The 27264-nt window shown below is 41.2% G+C and overlaps 1 protein-coding gene across 1 annotated transcript; it reads left to right on the top strand.

Annotated features, from left to right (window-relative positions):
- Positions 1-395: 395 nt before the first annotated feature.
- On the top strand, positions 396-12744 carry LOC139464580 (ribonuclease P protein subunit p25-like protein). Its single transcript, XM_071246100.1, has 7 exons — positions 396-493; positions 2536-2708; positions 4329-4421; positions 5980-6014; positions 8229-8270; positions 9453-9527; positions 10816-12744. Exons 2-7 carry the CDS (start codon positions 2565-2567, stop codon positions 11018-11020), a joined length of 594 nt encoding a protein of 197 aa, XP_071102201.1. The 5' UTR covers positions 396-493; positions 2536-2564; the 3' UTR covers positions 11021-12744.
- Positions 12745-27264: the final 14520 nt, after the last annotated feature.

The following is a 27264-nucleotide window of genomic DNA, read 5'->3' as shown; positions in this document are numbered from 1 at the left end:
GGCACATAAACTCGCCCACACCACTTCAAGGCACAGTAATTTTATGAATGACTCGTTCACCATTAACAGTGGTTGGAAAGACGTTTTCGTAAAATGTCTCTTGAAATGATGAAATAAATCATATAATATTATGTCTTTTTCCTTTCCTTTGCCAAGAGGGCTTTGTAGTCACATAGAACATAGATGTAATACTAGTATTTCTCAAATTTCAATGGAATGTGAACGATATAAACTTTCGGCTTTTCGTACAACGAACATCTTCATTCGTGACCAACTAGTGTTATTCCGGGACAAACTTGCAGGTTACGGAAAGGGGCGAATGGTGACGAATGCGTACATTTTGTGGAAGGGAATCAACTGGTTCTGCGATGGATCACAGATTGCGCACGAGACGGGCCCCAGTCGCCACACAGGTGGCTCGATGATGTTTCACAATATCCAGGCACTTAAACACCGCTAACAGAATTATTTCTTGAGTATCTATTTAGATTTGGTTTGTATAACGTTTTATTCTTTGTATATTACTTCTTATGACGAATGTCTCTTTCGCGGATATTATTACGGGCCTATCATTCAACAGTGTCTCCTATTTTCGATATAGATAGCCTACATAATATCAATGTCGAGTGCTATATAGCTACCAACTGGGTTGTCTGTGGGGGTCTGGTATACGTTCCCATGTTCCTGGAGTGGCGAAGTCGTATACTTTGGAAACTAATGCAATACCTGAGGAAAATAGCATGCAATAAGTACCATCATATGCTGAAATCCTGAATCTTGAAATTGAAAGAAGAAATGTCAGGAGATCCTGCTGCTTTTATTAGAAAGGGGTCATGCAGTACACATCCTCAGTTATAATCATCTATACCATTATGATAAATACCCTTATCCCATTCAACACCAAAACTTCGTTTTAGATATACCATAGTCAGAGCTCTAGATAAGCTTTTGGTGTTTGGGGTATTTTACCCATGCATTTTAAAATCATTGGGTATCAGTAATTCTATCTTGGTATTCAAATTTCTGTTACCCACTAGTTTTTACACATGTAGGTATTTAAGTTAAAAATTTATAAACGCTATTCATCTAGTCCCTGCAAACTGGTGTCGTGTGGGTTCGAGAGCTTTATAGGATTCAAAAATACCACGATACTTCCACAAGAAAGTGTGATGGCAATTGATCATGATGTAACTGTTATCATGGAGTTTGGCAAGGTTGACGGGAATGCCCGTTTATAATTTCAAAAGAAGTTGCTCATTTGCTAATCGAAAACGCAGGGTTACTTCACAATATTTTGATGATACACACAAGTTTTATTTTTGTAGCGTATCTGTAATGATATTTGATACGCTTGGATTTTATTTTACTGCATATTTTTGCATTACTGATGCGTATTTTACGCAGATACGCAGCTTATCTGGAGCTCTGCATAGTAGTGTCCATGAATTGACATTACACTAAAAATAGCCCTTCAATCATATTACACCGATAAGTACTAGACTTGTTATTGTCTGCCCTCTCAGTCTTAAGGGCACAGTACATTGATAGTTTTGTGTGTTTTTATAATTTCCGAGTGAGACATCACATGCACAATTCAATTCTCAAACCACAGTGGAGCCAAGAACGCAAACGCTGCTCTGAGTGAACTGGCTTCAGTTATGTTTTTTATGAGAGGAAAATTGAAGAGAAATCTTGTGTGTTTTTCTAAGGATGAGTTACAAAATACTAATTGCCAGCGTGATTGGATTAAAAGCCATGCAGTGCTTATCAAAGACTAAATTACAATATACCTTGGTTGTAAGAAGCAAATCACACTCCTACCCAAAATTCCTTGTGGCCAGTCTAGTACCCTCATCACATCGTCATGGCAGTTCTTTCATGTTTTTCATGTTTCATTTTGATCGAGTCTGCACATGTAGATAAGCATAACCTTCATTGAGAAAATATCCTAAAATATGAAAAAGCAATTCCATTTGCATATTCATCCTCCACATGCCGGCATCGAAGCCCTCTGGAGAGCTAGCGATACAGTCACTTTGATGTGTCAAGCTATATTGTCCTGTACCTCACTGCTGCAGTTGTAGTAGTATGTCTATATAATTATGCCAAACAATATGCCGAAAGGTTTGCATAAGGCCCGTTTATTCTTATTTCAGGATAAGTGTGTTTGTTATAAACAAGAGAAAAGTCAGATCATGTGATAAGCCTACACACGCAGTGTGGTCACTGGAGCAGAAAAATTCTCGCAATATAAGCTGAGCAGAGCCAAGTAATCTAGGATCTTATCAGCTATTATTTACAAACAAAGCTTCAGAACAGTCAATGTCCTGTCCCTTTAATACCCAAGCAAACAGCTTTTCCAGCTGGAAGTTCATTCAGATTGAAAGTGAAGTCCTCTATTTAAATTATATCGAGGACTCACTTGAAGGAGACTGCTACTTTAGGAGATATATGCCGAACTCTCTAATTGTCCAAATTCTTCAATGAAAGCAGTAAAGTCCCTGAAATAACGCAGTTCTAATGTCTGTTGTCCAGGTGAGAGTGTGACACACTGACTAACAGTGATGGAGAACTATGTGAAGGGGGAGACACGGGAAGTGGAGGAGCCCGCACCATTCTCAGCCCTCGATGACAACGTGGTGGAGATGAGAGTCAGTGCAGGCAGCAAGATCAGAAATATCATGGGATATGCTATCAAGAGGATGAAGGTAAGTTCATGGGCATATGCAGTCGAGAATATGGAGACATGATTGATGGATATGCTATCAAGAATATGGAGACATGATTGATGGATATGCTATCAAGAAAACGGTGGTGGGGTTTAGGGATATGTATGAAGACTATGGAGGTAGGGTTAAGGGATATGCGATCCAGAACATGGAGGTAGGGTTGAGGGATATGCTATCAAGAACATGGAGGCAGGGTTAAGGGATATGCGATCAAGAACATGGAGGTAGGGATAAGGGATATGCTATCAAGAACATGGAGGTAGGGTTGAGGGATATGCTATCAAGAACATGGAGGTAGGGCTGAGGGATATGCTATCAAGAACATGGAGGTAGGGATGAGGGATATGCTATCAAGAACATGGAGGTAGGGATGAGGGATATGCTATCAAGAACATGGAGGTAGGGTTGAGGGATATGCTATCAAGAACATAGAGGTAGGGATGAGGGATATGCTATCAAGAACATAGAGGTAGGGTTGAGGGATATGCTATCAAGAACATGGAGGTAGGGATGAGGGATATGCTATCAAGAACATGGAGGTAGGGTTGAGGGATATGCTATCAAGAACATGGAGGTAGGGCTGAGGGATATGCTATCAAGAACATGGAGGTAGGGTTGAGGGATATGCTATCAAGAACATGGAGGTAGGGATGAGGGATATGCTATCAAGAACATGGAGGTAGGGTTGAGGGATATGCTATCAAGAACATAGAGGTAGGGATGAGGGATATGCTATCAAGAACATAGAGGTAGGGTTGAGGGATATGCTATCAAGAACATGGAGGTAGGGATGAGGGATATGCTATCAAGAACATGGAGGTAGGGATGAGGGATATGCTATCAAGAACATGGAGGTAGAGTTGAGGGATATGCTATCAAGAACATAGAGGTAGGGTTGAGGGATATGCTATCAAGAACATAGAGGTAGGGTTGAGGGATATGCTATCAAGAACATAGAGGTAGGGTTGAGGGATATGCTATCAAGAACATGGAGGTAGTGTTGAGGGATATGCTATCAAGAACATGGAGGTAGAGATGAGGGATATGCTATCAAGAACATGGAGGTAGGGTTGAGGGATATGCTATCAAGAACATGGAGGTAGGGTTGAGGGATATGCTATCAAGAACATGGATGTAGGGTTGAGGGATATGCTATCAAGAACATGGAGGTAGGGTTGAGGGATATGCTATCAAGAACATAGAGGTAGGGATGAGGCATATGCTATCAAGAACATGGAGGTAGGGTTGAGGGAGTGGTCCAGGTCTTAGAATGTGAATGAGGATTCAAACTCAGACAAAATTATTGCAATGCTGCATGCCTTCTGACCTGACCACCAGAAATCAATTTCTTTGTTTTCTGTCAGTTTGCTGAAAAATATTTCCAAATTAAACTATGAGTTTTCCTTGTAGGTCAATGATTTCATTGAAATACAACGTTACCAACGTATGTTTATTTAGAGGGGGACTGGTCACAGCTGTGAAGGTCAGAAGACTATGTATATGTACTATGTGTGCTGTGTACAACTGTGAAGGTCAGAAGACTATGTATATGTACTATGTGTGCTGTGTACAACGTAAAGGAGGTGTATTTGTTGACAGGAGCCTGATGTGAAGCAGATCACATGGAATGGGTCAGGCCATGCCGTCAACAAGACCATCTCCTGTGCTGAGATCATGAAGAGGAAGATCAAGGTATTAGGGCTGGGACAGGTCCAAATTTACTTCCCGGGTACCCCACCCCCTATCACCCCACCCTACCCGGTTACCCACTGTAGGTCTCAGGAGATGTCTCTAAATGTCTGATTGGGAACATTTTGGCATAGTCCTTGTAAAAAGTATTTAGATACATGTATTAAACAATCTGGTCATTAGTACACTGAAGTTGAATTAAGTTTTATCTTTATTCAACCATATGTAAAATCAGAAGGAATGGGTGCATAGTCAGAAAGAAATGCGAACATTAGTGACTTGTAGTGTAACATGTCTTTTAAGCAAAACAACTAGTTTGGATCTCATCAACCCATAAATGTTATATCACTGGTAAATTGAGCTCTCGTCTGTCTCCCAGACCCTAGAGAATAAATTAAAACAATAGTCCAACTATAATGTAGAATGATTCGGCAAGTCTACATTTGCTCAGCTCTAGGCTGAAATAAGCATTGCTCTGGACTCCATTTGAATTTTTATTTTTTTATTTTGAATAATTTATTTTTACATATTTCGAAATATTAAAGATAACTTTATTTCTGCGACTAAATGTTAGTCTAGGTGAGCTTCAGTACCTGTGGTACTCTAGTTTGTAACAGAATCATCCAGATGCCCTCTTACAGTTATGATATGCCCGGATATGATTGCAGTACAATTTTTATACATCACTTCAGGAGGAATCCGTCTCCCAAGACTCAAATGTTTGCCTTTAGAGAGTGTTTGCGTTTTGGCCAATGGGCCAAGGGAGATAACTCCTTTGAGTATCAATCCCCAAACACTTCTACATTCACTTGTTTGTGTTTGTTTCACCTGAGTGATAATACTCTTAAGATCTTAATTTTCAAACTTAACATGTTTGTAAGATTATATTTTTATGTTTATTTTCAACCATCGACTATTTGGGAAAATAAATTTGCTTACTAAACAATGCTAAATGTTTTAATAATATATACAACCAAATGTCAATAAGATTTTGAAGGAAAGTTCTTCATACATCATGTTCACTAAATACAAAGATGTTTCTTAAAATGAGAAGTTTATGATCCACTTCCCTTCCCCTTCTATGGCATCTGGGTTAGAAGAGGTCCCTAGCAGGCTGTGTTGGCCGGTCTCATGGCCAAGTAAATAGATCTGTTGGTCAGACTCGGTGACTTGGTTGATTGTGTATCTTCATACGTAGATGGGGGCGGTTGGGTAGCCTTTTGGTTAAAGCCTTCACTCGTCATGCCGAAGACCTGGGTTCAATTCCCGACATGGGTACAATGTGTGAAGCCCATTTCTGGTGTCTCCTGCCGTGATATTGCTGGAATATTGCTAAAAGCGGCGTAAAACCATACTCACTCACTCACTCATATGTAGATGGTGTAGGTCGATGCTCGCAATATCAATCACTGGATTGTCTTGTCTAGACTGAATTATTTACAGGCCCTCATCTTGTAGCTGGAATATTGCGGAGTGTGGCATTAAATAACAATCAAACACACCACTTTCATTCCATATTTATTGTGATAATAGATTTTCCTGAAATTTGTTTTTCTTCCAGGGTTTGCATCAGATAACCAAGATAAGATTCCGAAGGTCAGTGATTCCTTGTCATCATCTGTCTTCCATCTGTAGCCTGGTGGTTAAAGCGTTCACTCGTCACGCCGAACACCAGGGTTTGATTCCCGACATGGGTACAATGTGTGGAGCCCATTTCTGGTGTCCCCCGCCGCGATATTGCTGGAATATTGCTAAAAGCAGCATAAAACCTCACTCACTCACTCATCTGTCTTCCACAGGAGATAGTAACTGTGTGAGGTCAAGTTTTCCTCACTACTGATTGGTCGATATGAATGAGCATTCAAATCTAATCTGAGAAATTTATGTCAGACCCACATGGTATTTTGTAGGGCTGGGATGAGTCCAAATTTACTACCCGGGTACCCGACCCCCTATTACCCGACCCTACCCGGGTATCCACTGCAAGTTTCAAAGGTTGGGAACAAAATGTCTGATTGGTAATTGTTTTACCGCAGCCCTGGCTAAAAGATACAGAAACTATTTAGATACATGTATCAAACAGTCACATCGTGCGTTCACTGAGGTTTACTGAAGCTCGAACATTACTCAAACATATACAAGTCAAAAGGAATGTGTTCATCGTCAGAAGGAAATGCGAACATTAGCGACTTGTAGTGTAACCGATGAGCTTGAGTGAGTTTTTCTCATTTAACAAAATATCACGTGACTAACCACGGGTCAGGGTAATCCTGTGGGTACCCGGGTCCTACTCAGGACCCATCTGACCCGAGAACCCGAGTTACCCGCCCCAGCCCTAGTATTTTGAATACCATGTACTTTACTTAGATGTCATACATGTATTGATTTTTTCATTATGTATTTATCCAGGGTATTATTCTTCCTTTATGATAAATACATGTCCCGGACGTATTCGCCAACATTACTTTGTTATGCTCTGTCTTATTACTCACGACTAATTTGATTGATGCTTATTTATAGTGTCGTGTAATTTAAATGAGGCTCTAAATAAAGTTGGTGTAGGGAATGGGTTCAGTGTATATATGCAAATAGAACAATACCTGTATATTATTCCAGTGTTTAATATGCCTGACTGCCCGGGACGGGATGCTTTTGTCTTGAACGGTCAACTTTTAAAACATGCACATTTGATTGTCTTGCTAATTTTTGTGGTATATCAACCTTATTATAGTTAATATTAAAATAAAATTTGTATAAATTGTTCTGTCATAGCAGGTTAAAACCTAGAATGAGTATAAAATATCCTCGTCTGTAGTTATTTGTCTTTATCGTTCAGCCCGGTGTAAAACATTTGTGCTGGCAACTTTATAACCAGCTGGAATTTATAGTCAATAAATAGTCAAGACGTTTCAATGCAATTTGATTTGAATATGTGTATTGTGATATGTATGGTATCATTATGTATGTATCGTGATGCTTATCGTATCATCACCTTGCTGTATCGTTTCACCCCGAATAACTGAGGATTAGAAATGCTTCAGTTGGAAGTAAAGACCGACATTGGTGATAGTTTCTTCCGCTGACATTTGAAATTGATTTGAGAAAATGTACCAAAATGGAAACTACTTAGACATTTAAAACAATTTTTTAGGAATCCTATTGATATGTTTACCATATTGATGAAATTAATATTCCAGTGTACTGTGAATCATTTGCGATGACAACTACTGACTACAAAAGTCCAGTTTCTACCCTTGCCAAACTAGGCTGGATTTTCTGGGCTCGATCATAGCGCCTCTAGTGGCTATTACCAGTTATGTCCCTTCTTTGCCCCTCCTATTGACCAATCAGATTCCACCACTGATATCACTTGCATTTGCTTCAAACAAAATGGTGGTGCCAATTCAGGACGATGTGATGGATGATCAAGATCTATATTGTTACAAGACAGGTCTTACTTAGTGAAGTGCATCAAATCACTTGAGCACCTTGATGAAAAACATGAAAACATTTGGAAAATATTTGTCAACGCCCAGTTGACGGTACACATGCTTTGCAAATCCTGCAGTTGACTGAAATGTGAACGTTGAAAGCCATGTTTAAGATTCGGATGTCGATATCGTTACATGTTTTTGAGTGGACTATGCATAGACTTGTTAGTCCAGCCAAAATGTAACTTCATAATTGCAGCATAGTTTGGCATTGCTGGAAACTGGATTTTTACAGCCAGTTAACTCCCTTGCCTCGGGAAGATGCCCATTGTGAGGTGATGTGATCATCTGACTTTACACATCTTTGGGGTTTTTTCAGGATAGAAGAATTTTGGGAACCTAAGATGGAAGGCTTGGAAAGGTGAGTTGGAAGCATAGCCTTGTTGCCAGGAACCATTTTGTTTGTTTGTTGTTTAACGCCACACTCAGCAATAGTCCAGCTATGTGACAGCGGCCTGTATGTACATAATCAAGTCTGGACCAGACAATTCAGTGAATGACATCATGAGCATCAATCTAAGCAATTGGGATACAATGACAGTCATCAACCAAGTCAGTGAGCCTGACCACCCAATCCGTTAATCGTCTCTCATTACAAGTGTGGGTTGTAGAAGACCAATTCTACCCTGGTTCTCAAACGGGGCAGTATTACTGATCATGACATTTGTCTCTCAGAATGAACTACCTCTGGTTTATACAGGGGACCTTATCTTAACAGGACTTGTGTGGGACCCACATCTGTTTAGACAGTAGTCCAGATTAGACAGAAGTCTCATTTCTAGTGGGGGTTATGTCTCACACAATATGACGACGTTAGATCGAAGATGTCAACCATCCATCGGATGCAATTAAAATTACCAATAGCAAAATTCTTAAGTATTTGTATGTGCTTTTCTCTCTCATAATTTGAAGAAACAGGGAGAGATTCTCACCACTTGATTGTACAAACCCACCCACGACCTATTGAGCCAAGGCCAAAAAACCCACATTATATCATGTTATATCTTGATCATGTTGATGAGCTTATCGGACATGCGAGTGAGATGTGTGAATAGTCAATCCAGATTACGGACCATTAATTACATAATAATTTGATCCTTACTCCAACAATTTGTGTCTGGAATACAGAGTGAAGGAAGTCTGGATTTGACAGAATTTACTTGATGATAAAATTGAGTACTTCGCTTTTTTAATTGTGTGAAAGGCATTACTTAGATGTTGCTGGATGAAATGTAGACACAGTTTATGGATAACAACTTCTTTAATACTGTAAAAAGCGACGTTTCAGTATAGATCCTTATACCATTGTCAAGCAAGACTGTCAGTCTACCTTGGGAAGAAAATAGAATTTCCATAACTATCTGTGATCAAGCTGAAACTTTGGGGAGTTGTAATGATTACAAGTTGCTTTTGGGCAGAATAATCTAAACTCAGTTTCGGCCTATGTTCACGATGTTACTTTCCCAGTCAGTGCTGCAACTAAACAAAGGCATGTTTATGTGGCCTCCATTGTGTGGTATGAATTGCCTGCTGTTATTTCCAGGTTGAAGGTGAATCGAGACATCCCCGCTATCTCCATCCTTCTGTCCAGGGAGCCACTCAACACCAGCCAGCCCGGGTGAGGACGTGGTGTTTTATAGGAAACAAAAAGGGAGTTAAGTCCCATTCTACGAAACTAGTGTGTCACTGCATTGTATTCTTGTTGCGAGCATATTCTGAGGCAGGATAGGTTCCCAGCGCCCAATGCTTGCTCCGTATTCAGTTTTCCCAGCAGCCAATGCTTGCTCTGAATTCAGTCTTCCCAGCAGCCAATGCTTGTCTCCGTATTCGGTTTTCCCAGCAGCCAATGCTTGCTCCCTATTCAGTTTTCCCAGCACCCACTGCTTGTCTCCGAATTCGGTTTTCCCAGCAGCCAATGCTTGCTCCGTATTCAGTTTTCCCAGCACCCACTGCTTGTCTCCGAATTCGGTTTTCCCAGCAGCCAATGCTTGTCTCCGAATTCAGTTTTCCCAGCAGCCAATGCTTGTCTCCCTGTCACCCAATGCTTGTCTCCCTGTCACTCAATGCTTGTCTCCCTGTCACCCAATGCTTGGCTAACCGTGCAAGCCCCAATGCTTGTCTCCCTGTCACCCAATGCTTGTCTCCCTGTCACCCAATGCTTGTCTCCCCGTGCAAGCCACAATACTTGTCTCCCTGTCACCCAATGCTTGTCCCCCTGTCACCCAATGCTTGTCTCCCCGTGCAAGCCCCAATGCTTGTCTCCCTGTCACCCAATGCTTGTCTCCCCGTGCAAGCCCCAATGCTTGTCCGCCTGTCACCCAATGCTTGTCTCCCTGTCACCCAATGCTTGTCTCCCTGTCACCCAATGCTTGTCTCCCCGTGCAAGCCCCAATGCTTGTCTCCCTGTCACCCAATACTTGTCTCCCTGTCACCCAATGCTTGTCTCCCTGTCACCCAATGCTTGTCTCCCTGTCACCCAATGCTTGTCTCCCTGTCACCCAATGCTTGGCTCCCTGTCACCCAATGCTTGGCTCCCCGTGCAAGCCCCAATGCTTGTCTCCCTGTCACCCAATGCTTGTCTCCCTGTCACCCAATACTTGGCTCCCCGTGCAAGCCCCAATGCTTGTCTCCCTGTCACCCAATACTTGTCTCCCTGTCACCCAATGCTTGTCTCCCTGTCACCCAATACTTGTCTCCCTGTCACCCAATGCTTGTCTCCCTGTCACCCAATGCTTGTCTCCCTGTCACCGAATGCTTGTCTCCCCGTGCAAGCCCCAATGCTTGTCCTGCTATAAGCCACTGGATTGATAGGCCAAGACTTAATTCTTCAGTGCCTACAGTGCTAAAGTTTGAATATTGTAAGCTGTGGAAATCACCATTCCCTCACTGACATGTTCATGTTGCAGATACCAGGCTCCCGGGTCTCAAGATGCAGCATGGCTAGATCGGCCCCAAGATAAGAAAGGAACCAAACACAAGCCAGGAGGACCGCAAGCTGGCAACACAGGTCAGAAGAGGAAGAGGAAACTCAGGAAAGACAAACCAGACAACCAAAATGTTAAGAATGCTGAAAGAAAACTGGACACACGTGCTTCAAGTGCAGCAAGCTAGCTCGATCCGTGGACAGAACAGACAGACAGACTCATCCTAATTCTTGTTCCCTGGTGAACAATTGATTGGGTGCTAAATGACACATTGCTCGCGACATTTGTGGTGGTGAACAATCCATTGTGAGGTTCTTGATGACAGACAGATCTCAATATATGTCCCTGGTGAACAGCTGATTCAAGGGATGTATGACGAAGCCAGCACCTAACACCTTGTCCTGATGGACAGTTGATTCTGAGGTGCTCCATGGCACACTGCCCCCAACATTTGTGCATGGCCTGGCACAGACTGATCCCAAATTTTTGCTGACTTCAGGGGTTCTAAGAGAAGTACTGCTGAGATATTAAGGCATGAAATGTGTTGGTAACTGGTCATGTTTTTGTTTTGTTTGTTTGTTGTTTAACGCCGCACTCAGCAATATTCCAGCTATATGACGGCGGTTCGTAAATAATCGAGTCTGGACCAGACAATACAGTGATTGACATCATGAGTATCGATCTAGGCAATTTGGATACAATGTCATGCATGAACCAAGTCAGCGAGCCTGACCACCCGATCCCGTTAGTCACCTCTTACGACAAGCATAGTCGCCTTTTACAGCAGGCGTGGGTTGCTGAAAACCTATTCTACCCAGGATCTTAATGAGTCGGTCATCATGTATGGCAATTTGCTATGCAATTTGTTTCCCTTAACTACACCAATTAACGTGGGTTTGAATCCCAGATCCCAAATTATTATGATGCTTGGCCACAACTGTTTTCACCAAATTGTGTTGGTATCACAAAAGTTGTTAGCATCCAAGACCAGCATCACAATATTTTCTCCCACATTAAGCTGACATCACGATATAATTGGCATGTTGTGTATTACTCTGTGAAATAAGCAATGGTTAAAACTCCCTTTGTTTTTACCAATAAGGTCAGTTACGTCACAAGCCAGACATATACATGCATGTTTGATCAAGTTACTATGGATATGCAATACAGATTTGAAATCGATTCAGTTTTATTGTCAGTTCTAATTATGCTTTTGTTATCTGCAATTTTGAGTTGCAATCCATTAATTCAAAAGGTTTTGTTCATTTGTTGCATGAAAAATATTCCAGACTGAAATAGAAATGACTGAGGATGTAATAAGACTGCTGTGCTGTCTTGTGGATGACAAACGCTGGTCAGGAGCCTCTGTATTTGCTGACAAAAACAAAACAGATGTAGGAGATGCCTAGACATCCTGAAGTAATCCACATGTATGTAGGATCTGGGCAGAATAGGTCTTCAGTACACCATTATTGTGGTAGGAGCTGATTAGGAAGGATCAATATTTCTTCACCAAACTTGGCACATAGATAGGTCTAGTGGTGAACTGGTGCCTTTTGATAGTTTGAGATCATTGAAAAAGATCTTTTTCAAGTTTCTATGCCAACTACTTTGACTGAAAATTGGGGTAGTGCTTGTTTCTTGAGCATACCAATCACAGATTGGTTAAATGTTGAACTGGTGCCTTGGGATAGGTTAAGACTTTTTAAATATACATATTTTGAGTTTCATTGGCAACAAAATATATAAATAGTTGACATATTCACGACAAGTATTTACCATTGCGGCAGTCATGATGGCATTTTCTTCTTGTTCAATAGTAATTTGGAAATAGAAATAGGTGTAAACATATTTCACTGACATAACCCTTACCATTAAGTTTAACTATTACTTTTATGGTGAGATCTTCATTCAAGCTAAAGTATTAATCAATAAATATAATTAAGCAGGAACTGTGTCAAAGCCTGTCAGGCGCAACCTATCTTTTGTTTTCATTCAATGGCTAATTATGTGCAGGGCCCGAAATCACAACTCCCAGAAAAACATCCTCTTCTGGTTTTACGATCAAAGAATTAGATGTGCATACAGTTTTTGTTTAACGCTGCACTCAGCAATATTCCAGCTATATGACTACCGTCTGTAAATAATCGAGTCTGGACCAGGCAATCCAGTGATTGACATCATGAGCATCAATCTACGCAATTTGGTCAGCTAGTTTGACCACCCACACCAATTCTCATCAAAATCAGATCTTAGTTCTCGCTGCTAAACAAAGATCTGAGGACCATTACTGTCAGGTCAGAACGACCTTTCATCCCAGATCATGGAAGTGACAGTCGGAATGTGTTTTCTAATCATGCAACCTCGAAAATGTTAACACAGGGTATTCCGAACGACAGTTTCTCCGTCAATCACTTTCATGGGATAAACGTTTGAACGGAGGAGGCGTTGCACAGTACGTGGGAAGCACTGCCATACAATTGCAACCATATATTAGACGTTCCGGAATGTTCGTTTGTTCGGTTTTCAAAATTTTATTCGAGAACTGTGTCAACATGTTTCAATCGTATTTGAAATGGAAACGAGTGCCGTAAAGCTCGAGAAAGCTGCTTTCTAACTGGTTAATGTCGACTTCTTGTTAGTCGTTATAGTGGTCAGCCAAATTTCGCGAAAGGTCCTTCTTACGTGACCCGTAATGGGATGTCATCAGATCTTTGTTTAGCGGCAGCGAGAACTTAGATCTGATTTTAATGAGATTGACCACCCATCCCGTTGGTTGCCTCTAACAACATACTCACACTTCTTATGACCAATATGGATTGCTGAAGACCAACCCTAACCTGGATCACACAGTACATACATGTATATACAGCTGATGACTAACAACTTCATACGCATACAGCCCAACATATGAATTCATGTTAGGTTACTTTAATTGTGGCGGAAGTAGTGCTAAAAGAAAATATTGATACACAGGTTATTGACTTAAATTTTTAAAGTGTTAAAGGAATTTAACTGTGCCCTGTCAAACCAGAGACTATAGACGCCAACAGGTGGCGATCCTTTTCCCTTGGGCACGCTAGAAACCTGTGATTGTGGGTTGGGTACGGACGCACCAGAGTGTTAAGAGGTCGACATTTCCAACTACAGGGTGTTGGAGCGAAATGTGCCAGGTGTGGTGTAGTGTGTAACCATAGCCACTTCCAATAAGCTTCAGTAACCTATCAACGTGATTTTGAAGTCTTTGAATCTGATACATGACAAAACGACCTGTTCTTGCGGATGGATTTTTATCCCCCGCCGGGCCAGAATGGCCGAAGGAGGAATATGTCGTGGCGCAGTCCGTCCGTCCGTCCGTCATTCGGTCTGTCTGTCCGTCCGTCCGTCCATCCCACAGAGGGTACTAAGCTTGTGAAATCAACTCCTACAGTTTCCAGAGAATATCCCTGAAACTCTATATGTTTTACGGAGCTTCATTTGCCTAATTGTGAGAGAAGTACTAAGCTTGTGAAATCAACTCCTCCTCCAGCTTTTAGAGAATATCCCTGACACACTACACACAAGATGTCGACATGTTGATGATACGCACACCTCAGTCCCGTTTCCTTTCGACTAATTTTGAAAGAGTTACTGCCCCTGTTTTAAGGAGTATCATTTGCCTAATTGTGAGATGGGGGTCCTAAGCTTGTGAAATCAACTCTTCCTACAGTTTCCAGAGAATATCCCTGACACTCTACACACAAGATGTCAACATGTTGATGATACACATATCGCAGTCCCGTTCATTTCGACTAGTTTTGACAGAGTTACTGCCCCTGTTTTACGGAGCTTCATGAAATCTACTCCTCCAGTTTCCAGAGAATATCACAATATCTAACTATAACTATAACTATAACTATAGTTAGTTTCCTTGTATAAGGCTTTTGTGGGCGAGCTACATCCTTATGGCATTAGCATTCAGACCGGATTTCCCAACAAAATGTTCTGCACAATTTGTTTCAAATGCAGTGCCATCTACTGTTGTTATGTCATAAAATACAAAGAAAATATAAACTCGTTAAAAAAATTCATGCGGGGGATGTTGTGCTCTCAGAGCACTCTTGTATTAATTGTAATTAGTAAGGTCTAGTCGAGTACCGAGGAAGCAGTTAGCTGAAATATTGGGTCGGGAGATTGATACCAACATAAAGGTATCAGGCAGAGTGAGTGAGTGAGTTGGGTTTGACGCCGCTTTGAAGAGTATTCCAGTTATATCACGGCGTATCAGTTTACTGTGGGAGGAAAGCCCGAAGTCTCAGACGTTTACCACATCGGTGAAACCCACGAGCACGGATGTGGTGCTGACAAACCAAGAAACATGATCGGGGCGAATCTACTGTTGAAAGCGGCGTTAGACCCTATATCCTTATTCACTCACTATTGGTGAATGTGTGAATATGTACTACATTTGGAAAACCTCAAACATATAATTAAATAATTGTGTTCCTGGACTTACCTTAACGTTAGAAAGCCAATACATAACATTGACAACTTTTATAATGCACATAATGAAACATTCGAAAAGATCGTTCATATTAGCGCTCAAATAGTAGAAACACAAAGCTTGATAGAATTAATTTTATATGCATGCACCGTGCAATTGTCAAATATACGTCACGTCTGCTTTCTTTCTTTGAGTCTGGAATTAACGCGCATTATTGACCGTGCGACGGAAGTGGGATCCAAATGTCTGAACTCGTAACCATGAGATCACATGACTGCAGGCGAACTCCTGCGTGACATATACTACGCTTCAAACCTAATTTATGAATGAGTGAGTGAATATGGTTTTACGCCGCTTTTAGCAATACTCCAGCAATATCACTGCGGGGGACACCAGAAATGGGCTTCACACATTGTACTCATGTCGGGTCTTCGGCGTGACGAGCGAACGCTTTAACCATTAGGTTACCCGACCGCCCCACCTAATTTATGAACATGTGTTTATGTACATATATAGTCTTAATACACGGGCTGAGTGTGATACCTCAGCCTAGAAGTTAAGGCGTTCGCTCATCCCACTGAAGTCGCGGGTTCGTTCTCAACTTGAGTACAATGTATGAAGCCGATCTCAGTGTCCCTTGTCATGATATATCTCATCAGGTATGCATTGATTTGTATGTTTAGCCCCACAAGTATCTTTCCTTGGACCATTGTTGTTTAACCTAACTTGTACACATGAGGTTTCGATGGGCTATTGAGCTATGACTGCTACACCGATGATACCCAACTCCGGAAATAGTTCAGTCCTCAACATCCCAAACCTGAGCTGACTCCAGTGTGTCTCAAACGGGATGTCTTGTGGCCACAAGCAAGTTGAAACTGAATGGCAAACAGACTGACATTATGTCGGGGGGTTCATCTGCAGACCCAGCTGAAGTTAACGTAAACTCATTATTGGGGACTCCCCTATATCTTTCAGTGCTCCGTGAACATGGATCCAAGCCTTTCAATGGATCATGTATACACTGAACCGCAAAAGAAACGTCACCACGGAGAGATCCATTAGAAACCTTATTTGTCCAAACACTAAACATACTCAATCTCATTATAATCAGATCTATGTTCTCGACCGCCCCCGTGGTCTAGTGGTAGAGCGTCCGCCCTGAGAGCAGAAGGTTCGGAGTTGGATCCCCGGCCGCGTCATTCCAAAAGACGTTAAAATATGGTACTTGTTGTTACCCTGTCTGGCGCTCGGCATTAAGGGGCTAAAACAAGGACTGGTCGGCTCGGAGTCAGTATACTGTGTCTGAGTGGGGTATTCATGTTAAACTATAAATCGGCATCAGTCCGGACTAGTACAAGCAGCCACACAAACACACACACGTACATGCACGTCGCTATATAAGTGCAATAATCTTGGACGCGACGTTAAACCCCATTTCACCTCACCACCTTTATGTTCTCGCTGCCGCTAAAGATCTGAGGACATCCCGTTACGGGTCACGTCAGGGCGACCTTTCGCGAACTTTGACCGACAACTGAAAGGACATCATCCAAGTCGACGTCAGCCAATCAGAAAGCATCTTTCTCGAGCTTTACGGCACTCGTCTTTCAACCTAGCGAATTCCATTTCTGTCTACGCTTGAAAAATATATTGGCACTGTTCTCGATTAATACTGAACAAACAAACATTCCGGAATGTCTAATATATGGTTGAGAGTGTATTGCAGTGCTTCCTACGAACTGTGCAACGCGTCCCCCGTTCAAATGTTTATCTCACGGAATCGAGAGATGGACGGTAATTTTGACGGAATCAGTTGTACGGGCCGTAACAGTCATTCGGAATACCCCGTGTTAACGTTTTCGAGGTTGCATGATTAGAAAATACATTCCGACTGTCACTTTCATGATCTGGTAAGCGACGCGTTGATTGGTCGGATGAATGGGATAATGGGATGTCCTCAGATCTTTGTTAAACGATAGCGAGAACTAAGATCTGATTTTAATGAGATTTTAAACATACTTATAGACATATTAAAAAGATGAAACTTGGCAAAACTGATCATCAAGGATGAAACTAAAGTGACAAATGTTCTTAAAGAGAAACACAACACTAGTGTCTGAGAAAATGGCAAAATGGAGAAATCTCGTGTGTCAGCCATGATGTGCATTGATGACTTCCGTGCAACGTCGATACATGGAATGGACGAGGCGGTTGATGAAGGCCATAGACACGTGAGCCCACACTCTGAGGAACGCCTGACGCAGTTCAGCTGCAGTTGTCGGCCTTGGTCGGACGGCATTCAGACGTCTCGTCCCACAGATGATCAATGGGACTGAGGGCAGGCCACTGCGTGGTTCTGATGCCATTCTTCTGGGGGAAGTGTCTTGTTGCTCTCGCAGTGTGGGCACGGGCGTTATCATTCTGAAACTCGTGGTTGCGGCGACGTGCCAAGAAGAGGACTCTTCTCCAGCAGCACCCATGGCCATGGCCTGTCGAGCAGTTTCTGCAGCAATAACAAAGCGATCTTGAAGATGCTATCGCACAATCCGACGACCCTGACGTCGGGTGGTCACGCTTGGTCTTCCACTACGTGGTCGGTCATCTGTAGTTTTGGTAGTCTGGTACCGTTGCTGGAGCCCGTATATGGTCCTTACGTGGACTTCAAATGCATTGGCTACTTGCCGGGCGGATTGTCCAGCTTGCAATCGTCCACGGGCTTGGTGTCGCTGATTTCTTGTCAATCTTGGCATGTGGTAGCAATTCAATAACGAATGAATGTTGTCCGATCTGGATGGATTTTTATAGGGCAAGAAATGGGGGAACTCATGTGCATTTCAATTTGCACGGAACTCACGTGCATCGGGTTACCATGGCCGTTGCGATCGGTTTTATTGTCATCTGCTTTGTTTTTTTTATCATCAAATTTCATTTTTCCGGACATGGTAATGTTAAAGTTTAGAAACATTTCCCAGATATTTAAATGACAACTTTTCATGCAATGTTACTGGGGTGACGTTTCTTTTGCGGTTCAGCATAGATCACGTATGTAGAACTTGTAACTATCATGTGAGGAACATCCACGCATTTCAATGTAAGCCCATCTAGACCACGTATATAGAACTTGTAACTATCATGTGAGGAACATCTACGCCTTTCAGTGGAAGCCCATCTAGACCACGTATATAGAACTTGTAACTATCATGTGAGGAACATCCACGCCTTTCAATGGAAGCCCATCTAGACCAGGTATATAGAATATGTAACTAACATGTTAGGAAGATCCACGCCTTTCAGTGGAAGCCCATCTAGACCACGTATATAGAACTTTTAACTATCATATGAGGAACATCCAGGCCTTTCAATGGAAGCCCATCTAGACCACGTATATAGAACTTGTAACTATCATGTGAGGAACATCGGTAGTGGGTGTCATCCGTGGCAACACTTTGAAAGATGAACTGAAGGTTCTGTCCTGACTCTAGACTACTGTAATAGTCTTCTTACCGACAGCGAGTACAGAATGCAGCAGTCTGAACGATCACTAGAACTTGCAACAAACACGCCTGCATCTCACCAGTCTTGACTCGCTTCTTACCGATACCAGCGAAGGTCGAATACAAGATCCCGCGTATCACCCACCCATGCATTAAAGGATCAGTTCCATCACACTGATTATGGTGAGAGAATATGTACTCCAAATAAGCAGCCAGCTCAATGCTCATGATTTCATTCACCAGATTAAAAACGCTTGGCCTCAGATGTTTTTCATTCATATCAGCTTCATTTTTGGAACACTCTACGAAACTGGAAATGGAGTTCAGCTCTGGACCCTCTTTGTGTGCATGTATCACGAACATTGACTTCATTTTGATACATGTCTACGACAACACCAACGCCGTAGCTGAGCGAGAAGGGTTCGTCATGGAATAAGTAGGTTTCTCGGTAAGATAAAGCCAGCGAAGAAAACCGGTATCCGTTGGTGTCATATACGAATAATATGCAAATATAAAAGGTCAGGTAGGTACTACTTTCAGGCAGCGTCGAAACAAATCACATTCCGGCGTAGTGGTGACTGCATAACACTACTGCCACAGTCTAATTTTCAAATCACGTGACCGGACTTTGCTCCTTTTTTTGTAAACAAACGCGCTTATTCTGCGCCTTGGGTATGGTACAGATGGGAGCCACCCACGCCCATATTGCACGAACCTTCGGTTGCTCCCGTGTTGCCGTTACCAACTTGATGCAACGTTACAGACAGATAGACAGGGCGGACCGCTGACAGGCCAAGAACAGGCAAACCCAGGGTGACCACGCCCCATGATGACCGGTACTTGCATACCTTGCACCTCCGAAATCGCTTCCTGACAGTGACATCATCGGCGACAAATGCCTTAGGTCACAGAGTAAGTCGACAGACAGTGGACATGAGACTCAGGGCTCATGAAATCAGGGCTTTTAGACCATACAGAGGGCGGCTATTGACAGTGCAACATCGTCGTCTGCGATTGAGATGGGCCCGGACTGTACGACGTTGGCAACGACGTGACTAGCAGAGGGTTGTCTCCACTGACGAAAGTCGATTCTGTATGTTTAGGGCTGATGGAAGACAACGTGTTTACCGCCAAAGGGGTGAAGGGGGAGGGAGTGTCATGGTGTGGGGAGGGATCTGTGGGCAGGAGAGGACACCGCTGGTCATCGTTGACGGAAACTTGACAGCTCAGCGTACCATGGATAACATTCTTCGTCCAGTTGTCCTACCATTTCTCCAACAGCAGCCACGTGGTGTCATTTATCCGCATGACAACGCTAGAGCCCAAACAGCCACAATTGTCACTAACTTCCTCGCAGCCAATAACGTCAACGTCAACGTCCTGTCGTGGCCTGCACGCTCACCCAACATGTCCCCCATAGAACACCTCTTGGACTTGATGGATCGTCGTGTTCGACAACGACCACACTCTCCAGCCAACCGGCAAGAACTGATCTTGGCCCTCCAAGAAGAATGGCGTCAAATCCCACGTGACCTCATCAGACTTTTTCTGTGCGTCGAAGAGTTTTTGCGTGTGTTGAGGCTTTTGGTGGTCACACACGCTACTAATGACTTGTTATTGAACGTGAGCGATTGTTTATGTACTCTGCCTATTGTCCATGATTCTGAAAGCTCGAGTCTTGTACCGAACCCATCTTTGGGTGGTCATTCTCGGTCGCGGTATGATTGTCATTTCCAGTCTTGATTATGTTGATATATTGATCTTCTCAATACACTTTACTTCATGCATGTATGTTTTGTTGTTTTTTAGCAAGAGTGATTTCAAACTCTGGTAAAGTTTCTTTTGGACGTCAGTTTATATTAATACATCAAAGTTACCATATCGCAAGCTCTCTGTAGGGCTTCGATGACAGCACGTGGAGCCGTACAGCAAATGTAAACAAAGGATAACTGCGCAAATGGATAAAAACATTCCCGTTTTAGGATATTTTCTCAATGAGAGTTAACAATCTACGACATTTGTTTATCTAGACGCGTAGACTTGTCAAAAACGAATATGCAATGTATAAGATGTGGCGAAGTGCTTTGCTGGCCGAATGGAACTCTGGGTAGGAGAGTGTAAACAAACGTGACGTCACAATATCGCTCATTTGTTTGACAATGTATACCAAGTGTAGGGTTCATAATATCGCTCATTTGTTTGACATTGTAAACCAGTGTAGTGTTCACAATATCACTAAATTGTTTGCCATTGTATACCCAGTGTTTTGCTCACAATATCGCTCATTTGTTTGACATTGTATACCCAGTGTAGTGTTTGCAATAGCGATCATATGTTTAACATTGTATACCCAGTGTAGCGTTCATAATATCACTCATTTGTTTAACCTGGTATACCAAGTGTAGCGTTTGCAATATCACTCATTTGTTTGACATTGTATACCCATTGTAGTGTTCACAATATCGCTCATTTGTTTGACATTGGATACCCATTGTTTTGCTCACAATATCGCTCAATTGTTTAACACTGTATACCCAGTGTAGGGTTCATAATATCGCTCACTTGTTTGACATTGTATACCCAGTTCAGTGCTCATAATATTGCTAATTTGTTTAACATTGTATACCCAGTGTAGAGTTTGCAATATCGCTCATTTGTTTAACATTGTATACCAGTGTAGTGTTCACAATATCGCTCATTTGTTTGACATTGTATACCTTGTGTAGTGTTCACAATATCGCTCATTTGTTTGACATTGTATGCCCACTGTTTTGCCCACAATATCGCTCATTTGTTTGAATTTTTTTATTCCACGGGTTTGCTCACAATATCGCTTATTATTTGTTTGACATTGTATACCCAGTGTAGCGTTTGCAATATCGCTCATTTGTTTGACATTGTATACCCATTGTTTTGTTCACAATATCTCTCATTTGTTTGACATTGTATACCCAGTGTTTTGCTCATAGTATAGCTAATTTGTTTGACATTGTATACCCAGTGTTTTACACACAATATCGCTCATTTCTTTGACATTGTATAGCCACTGTTTTGCTTACAATATCGCTCATTTGTTTGACATTGTATACCCAGTGTTTTGCTCACAATATCGCTCATTTGTTTGACATTGTATACCCAGTGTAACGTTTGCAATATCGCTCATTTGTTTGACATTGTATACCCATTGTTTTGTTCACAATATCTCTCATTTGTTTGACATTGTATACCCAGTGTTTTGCTCATAGTATCGCTAATTTGTTTGACATTGTATACCCAGTGTTTTACACACAATATCGCTCATTTCTTTGACATTGTATAGCCAGTGTTTTGCTTACAATATCGCTCATTTGTTTGACATTGTATACCCAGTGTTTTGCTCACAATATCGCTCATTTGTTTGACATTGTATACCCAGTGTTTTACTCACAATATCGCTCATTTGTTTGACATTGTATACCACTGTAGTGTTCACAATATCGCTCATTTGTTTGACATTGTATACCCATTGTTTTGCTCGTAATATCGCTCATTTAATTGACATTGTATACCCAGTGTAGCGTTCGCATTATCGCTCATTTGTTAAACATTGTTTACCAGTGTAGTGTTCACAATATCACTAAATTGTTTGACATTGTATACCAAGTGTAGTGTTTACAATATCGCTCGGCTATTGACAGTGCAACATCGTCGTCTGCGATTGAGATGGGCCCGGACTGTACGACGTTGGCAACGACGTGACTAGCAGAGGGTTGTCTCCACTGACGAAAGTCGATTCTGTATGTTTAGGGCTGATGGAAGACAACGTGTTTACCGCCAAAGGGGTGAAGGGGGAGGGAGTGTCATGGTGTGGGGAGGGATCTGTGGGCAGGAGAGGACACCGCTGGTCATCGTTGACGGAAACTTGACAGCTCAGCGTACCATGGATAACATTCTTCGTCCAGTTGTCCTACCATTTCTCCAACAGCAGCCACGTGGTGTCATTTATCCGCATGACAACGCTAGAGCCCAAACAGCCACAATTGTCACTAACTTCCTCGCAGCCAATAACGTCAACGTCAACGTCCTGTCGTGGCCTGCACGCTCACCCAACATGTCCCCCATAGAACACCTCTTGGACTTGATGGATCGTCGTGTTCGACAACGACCACACTCTCCAGCCAACCGGCAAGAACTGATCTTGGCCCTCCAAGAAGAATGGCGTCAAATCCCACGTGACCTCATCAGACTTTTTCTGTGCGTCGAAGAGTTTTTGCGTGTGTTGAGGCTTTTGGTGGTCACACACGCTACTAATGACTTGTTATTGAACGTGAGCGATTGTTTATGTACTCTGCCTATTGTCCATGATTCTGAAAGCTCGAGTCTTGTACCGAACCCATCTTTGGGTGGTCATTCTCGGTCGCGGTATGATTGTCATTTCCAGTCTTGATTATGTTGATATATTGATCTTCTCAATACACTTTACTTCATGCATGTATGTTTTGTTGTTTTTTAGCAAGAGTGATTTCAAACTCTGGTAAAGTTTCTTTTGGACGTCAGTTTATATTAATACATCAAAGTTACCATATCGCAAGCTCTCTGTAGGGCTTCGATGACAGCACGTGGAGCCGTACAGCAAATGTAAACAAAGGATAACTGCGCAAATGGATAAAAACATTCCCGTTTTAGGATATTTTCTCAATGAGAGTTAACAATCTACGACATTTGTTTATCTAGACGCGTAGACTTGTCAAAAACGAATATGCAATGTATAAGATGTGGCGAAGTGCTTTGCTGGCCGAATGGAACTCTGGGTAGGAGAGTGTAAACAAACGTGACGTCACAATATCGCTCATTTGTTTGACAATGTATACCAAGTGTAGGGTTCATAATATCGCTCATTTGTTTGACATTGTAAACCAGTGTAGTGTTCACAATATCACTAAATTGTTTGCCATTGTATACCCAGTGTTTTGCTCACAATATCGCTCATTTGTTTGACATTGTATACCCAGTGTAGTGTTTGCAATAGCAATCATATGTTTAACATTGTATACCCAGTGTAGCGTTCATAATATCACTCATTTGTTTAACCTGGTATACCAAGTGTAGCGTTTGCAATATCACTCATTTGTTTGACATTGTATACCCATTGTAGTGTTCACAATATCGCTCATTTGTTTGACATTGGATACCCATTGTTTTGCTCACAATATCGCTCAATTGTTTAACACTGTATACCCAGTGTAGGGTTCATAATATCGCTCACTTGTTTGACATTGTATACCCAGTTCAGTGCTCATAATATTGCTAATTTGTTTAACATTGTATACCCAGTGTAGAGTTTGCAATATCGCTCATTTGTTTAACATTGTATACCAGTGTAGTGTTCACAATATCGCTCATTTGTTTGACATTGTATACCTTGTGTAGTGTTCACAATATCGCTCATTTGTTTGACATTGTATGCCCACTGTTTTGCCCACAATATCGCTCATTTGTTTGAATTTTTTTATTCCACGGGTTTGCTCACAATATCGCTTATTATTTGTTTGACATTGTATACCCAGTGTAGCGTTTGCAATATCGCTCATTTGTTTGACATTGTATACCCATTGTTTTGTTCACAATATCTCTCATTTGTTTGACATTGTATACCCAGTGTTTTGCTCATAGTATAGCTAATTTGTTTGACATTGTATACCCAGTGTTTTACACACAATATCGCTCATTTCTTTGACATTGTATAGCCACTGTTTTGCTTACAATATCGCTCATTTGTTTGACATTGTATACCCAGTGTTTTGCTCACAATATCGCTCATTTGTTTGACATTGTATACCCAGTGTAGCGTTTGCAATATCGCTCATTTGTTTGACATTATATACCCATTGTTTTGTTCACAATATCTCTCATTTGTTTGACATGGTATACCCAGTGTTTTGCACATAGTATCGCTAATTTGTTTGACATTGTATACCCAGTGTTTTACTCACAATATCGCTCATTTCTTTGACATTGTATAGCCAGTGTTTTGCTTACAATATCGCTCATTTGTTTGACATTGTATACCCAGTGTTTTGCTCACAATATCGCTCATTTGTTTGACATTGTATACCTTGTGTTTTGCTCACAATATCGCTCATTTGTTTGACATTGTATACCACTGTAGTGTTCACAATATCGCTCATTTGTTTGACATTGTATACCCATTGTTTTGCTCGTAATATCGCTCATTTAATTGACATTGTATACCCAGTGTAGCGTTCGCATTATCGCTCATTTGTTAAACATTGTTTACCAGTGTAGTGTTCACAATATCACTAAATTGTTTGACATTGTATACCAAGTGTAGTGTTTACAATATCGCTCATTTGTTTGAAATTGTATACCCAGTTCAGTGTTCAAAATATCGCTCATTTCTTTGATATTGTATACCAAGTGTAGCATTTGCAATATCGCTCATTTGTTTGACATTGTATACCCAGTGTAGCGTTCGCAATACCGCTCATTTGTTAAACATTGTTTACCAGTGTAGTGTTCACAATATCACTAAATTGTTTGACATTGTATACTCAGTCTAGCGTTCGCAATATCTCTCATTTGTTTGACATTGTATACCCATTGTTTTGCTCACAATATCGCACATTTGTTTGACATTGTATACCAAGTGTTTTGCTCACAATATCGCTCATTTGTTTGACATTGTATACCAAGTGTTTTACTCACAATATCGCTCATTTGTTTGAATTTTTTTATTCCACGGGTTTGCTCACAATATCGCTTATTATTTGTTTGACATTGTATACCCAGTGTAGCGTTTGCAATATCGCTCATTTGTTTGACATTGTATACCCATTGTTTTGTTCACAATATCTCTCATTTGTTTGACATTGTATACCCAGTGTTTTGCTCACAATATCGCTCATTTGTTTGACATTGTATACCACTGTAGTGTTCACAATATCTCTCATTTGTTTGACATTGTATACCCATTGTTTTGCTCGTAATATCGCTCATTTAATTGACATTGTATACCCAGTGTAGCGTTCGCATTATCGCTCATTTGTTAAACATTGTATACCAAGTGTAGTGTTTACAATATCGCTCATTTGTTTGAAATTGTATACCCAGTTCAGTGTTCAAAATATCGCTCATTTCTTTGATATTGTATACCAAGTGTAGCATTTGCAATATCGCTCATTTGTTTAACATTGTATACCAGTGTAGTGTTCGCAATACCGCTCATTTGTTAAACATTGTTTACCAGTGTAGTGTTCACAATATCACTAAATTGTTTGACATTGTATACTCAGTCTAGCGTTCGCAATATCTCTCATTTGTTTGACATTGTATACCCAGTGTTTTGCTCACAATATCGCTCATTTGTTTGACATTGTATACCCAGTGTTTTGCTCACAATATCGCTCATTTGTTTGACATTGTATACCACTGTTGTGTTCACAATATCGTTCATTTGTTTGACATTGTATACCACTGTAGTGTTCAAAATATCCCTCATTTGATTGACATTGTATACCCATTGTTTTGTTCACAATATCTCTCATTTGTTTGACATTGTATACTCAGTGTAGCGTTCGCCATATCGCTCATTTGTTAAACATTGTTTACCAGTGTAGTGTTCACAATATCACTAAATTGTTTTGACATTGTTTACCCAGTGTAGTGTTCATAATATCGCTCATTTGTTTGACATTGTATACCTAGTTCAGTGTTCATATTATCGCTCATTTTTTTGATATTGTATACCAAGTGTAGCATTTGCAATATCGCTCATTTGTTTAACATTGTATACCAGTGTAGTGTTCACAATATCGCTCATTTGTTTGTTATTGTATACCCAGTGTAGCGTTCATAATATAGCTCATTTGTTTGACATTGTATACCCATTGTTTTGCTCACAATATCGCTCATTTGTTTGACATTGTATACCAAGTGTTTTGCTCACAATATCGCTCATTTCTTTGACATTGTATACCCAGTGTTTTGCTCACAATATCGCTCATTTGTTTGACATTGTATACCCAGTGTTTTGCTCACAATATCACTCATTATTTGCTTGACATTGTATACCCAGTGTAGCGTTTGCAATATCGCTCATTTGTTTGACATTGTATACCCATTGTTTTGTTCACAATATCTCTCATTTGTTTGACATTGTATACCCAGTGTTTTGCTCACAATATCGCTCATTTGTTTGACATTGTATACCAAGTGTTTTACTCACAATATCGCACATATGTTTGACATTGTATACCAGTGTAGTGTTCATAATATCGCTCATTTGTTTGACATTGTATACCAAGTGTTTTACTCACAATATCGCTCATTTTTTGACATTGTATACCCAGTGTTTTGCTCACAATATCGCTCATTTGTTTGACATTGTATACCCAGTGTTTTGATCACAATATCGCTCATTTGTTTGACATTTTATACCCAGTGTTTTGCTCA

This window comes from Haliotis cracherodii, unplaced genomic scaffold (genome assembly GCF_022045235.1).
Source record: "Haliotis cracherodii isolate W230 unplaced genomic scaffold, xgHalCrac1.p SCAF_17, whole genome shotgun sequence".
Classification (NCBI taxonomy): Eukaryota; Metazoa; Mollusca; class Gastropoda; order Lepetellida; family Haliotidae; genus Haliotis; species Haliotis cracherodii.
Note: the sequence above shows the minus strand (reverse complement) of the source record. Positions and strands in the feature narration are given on the sequence as shown.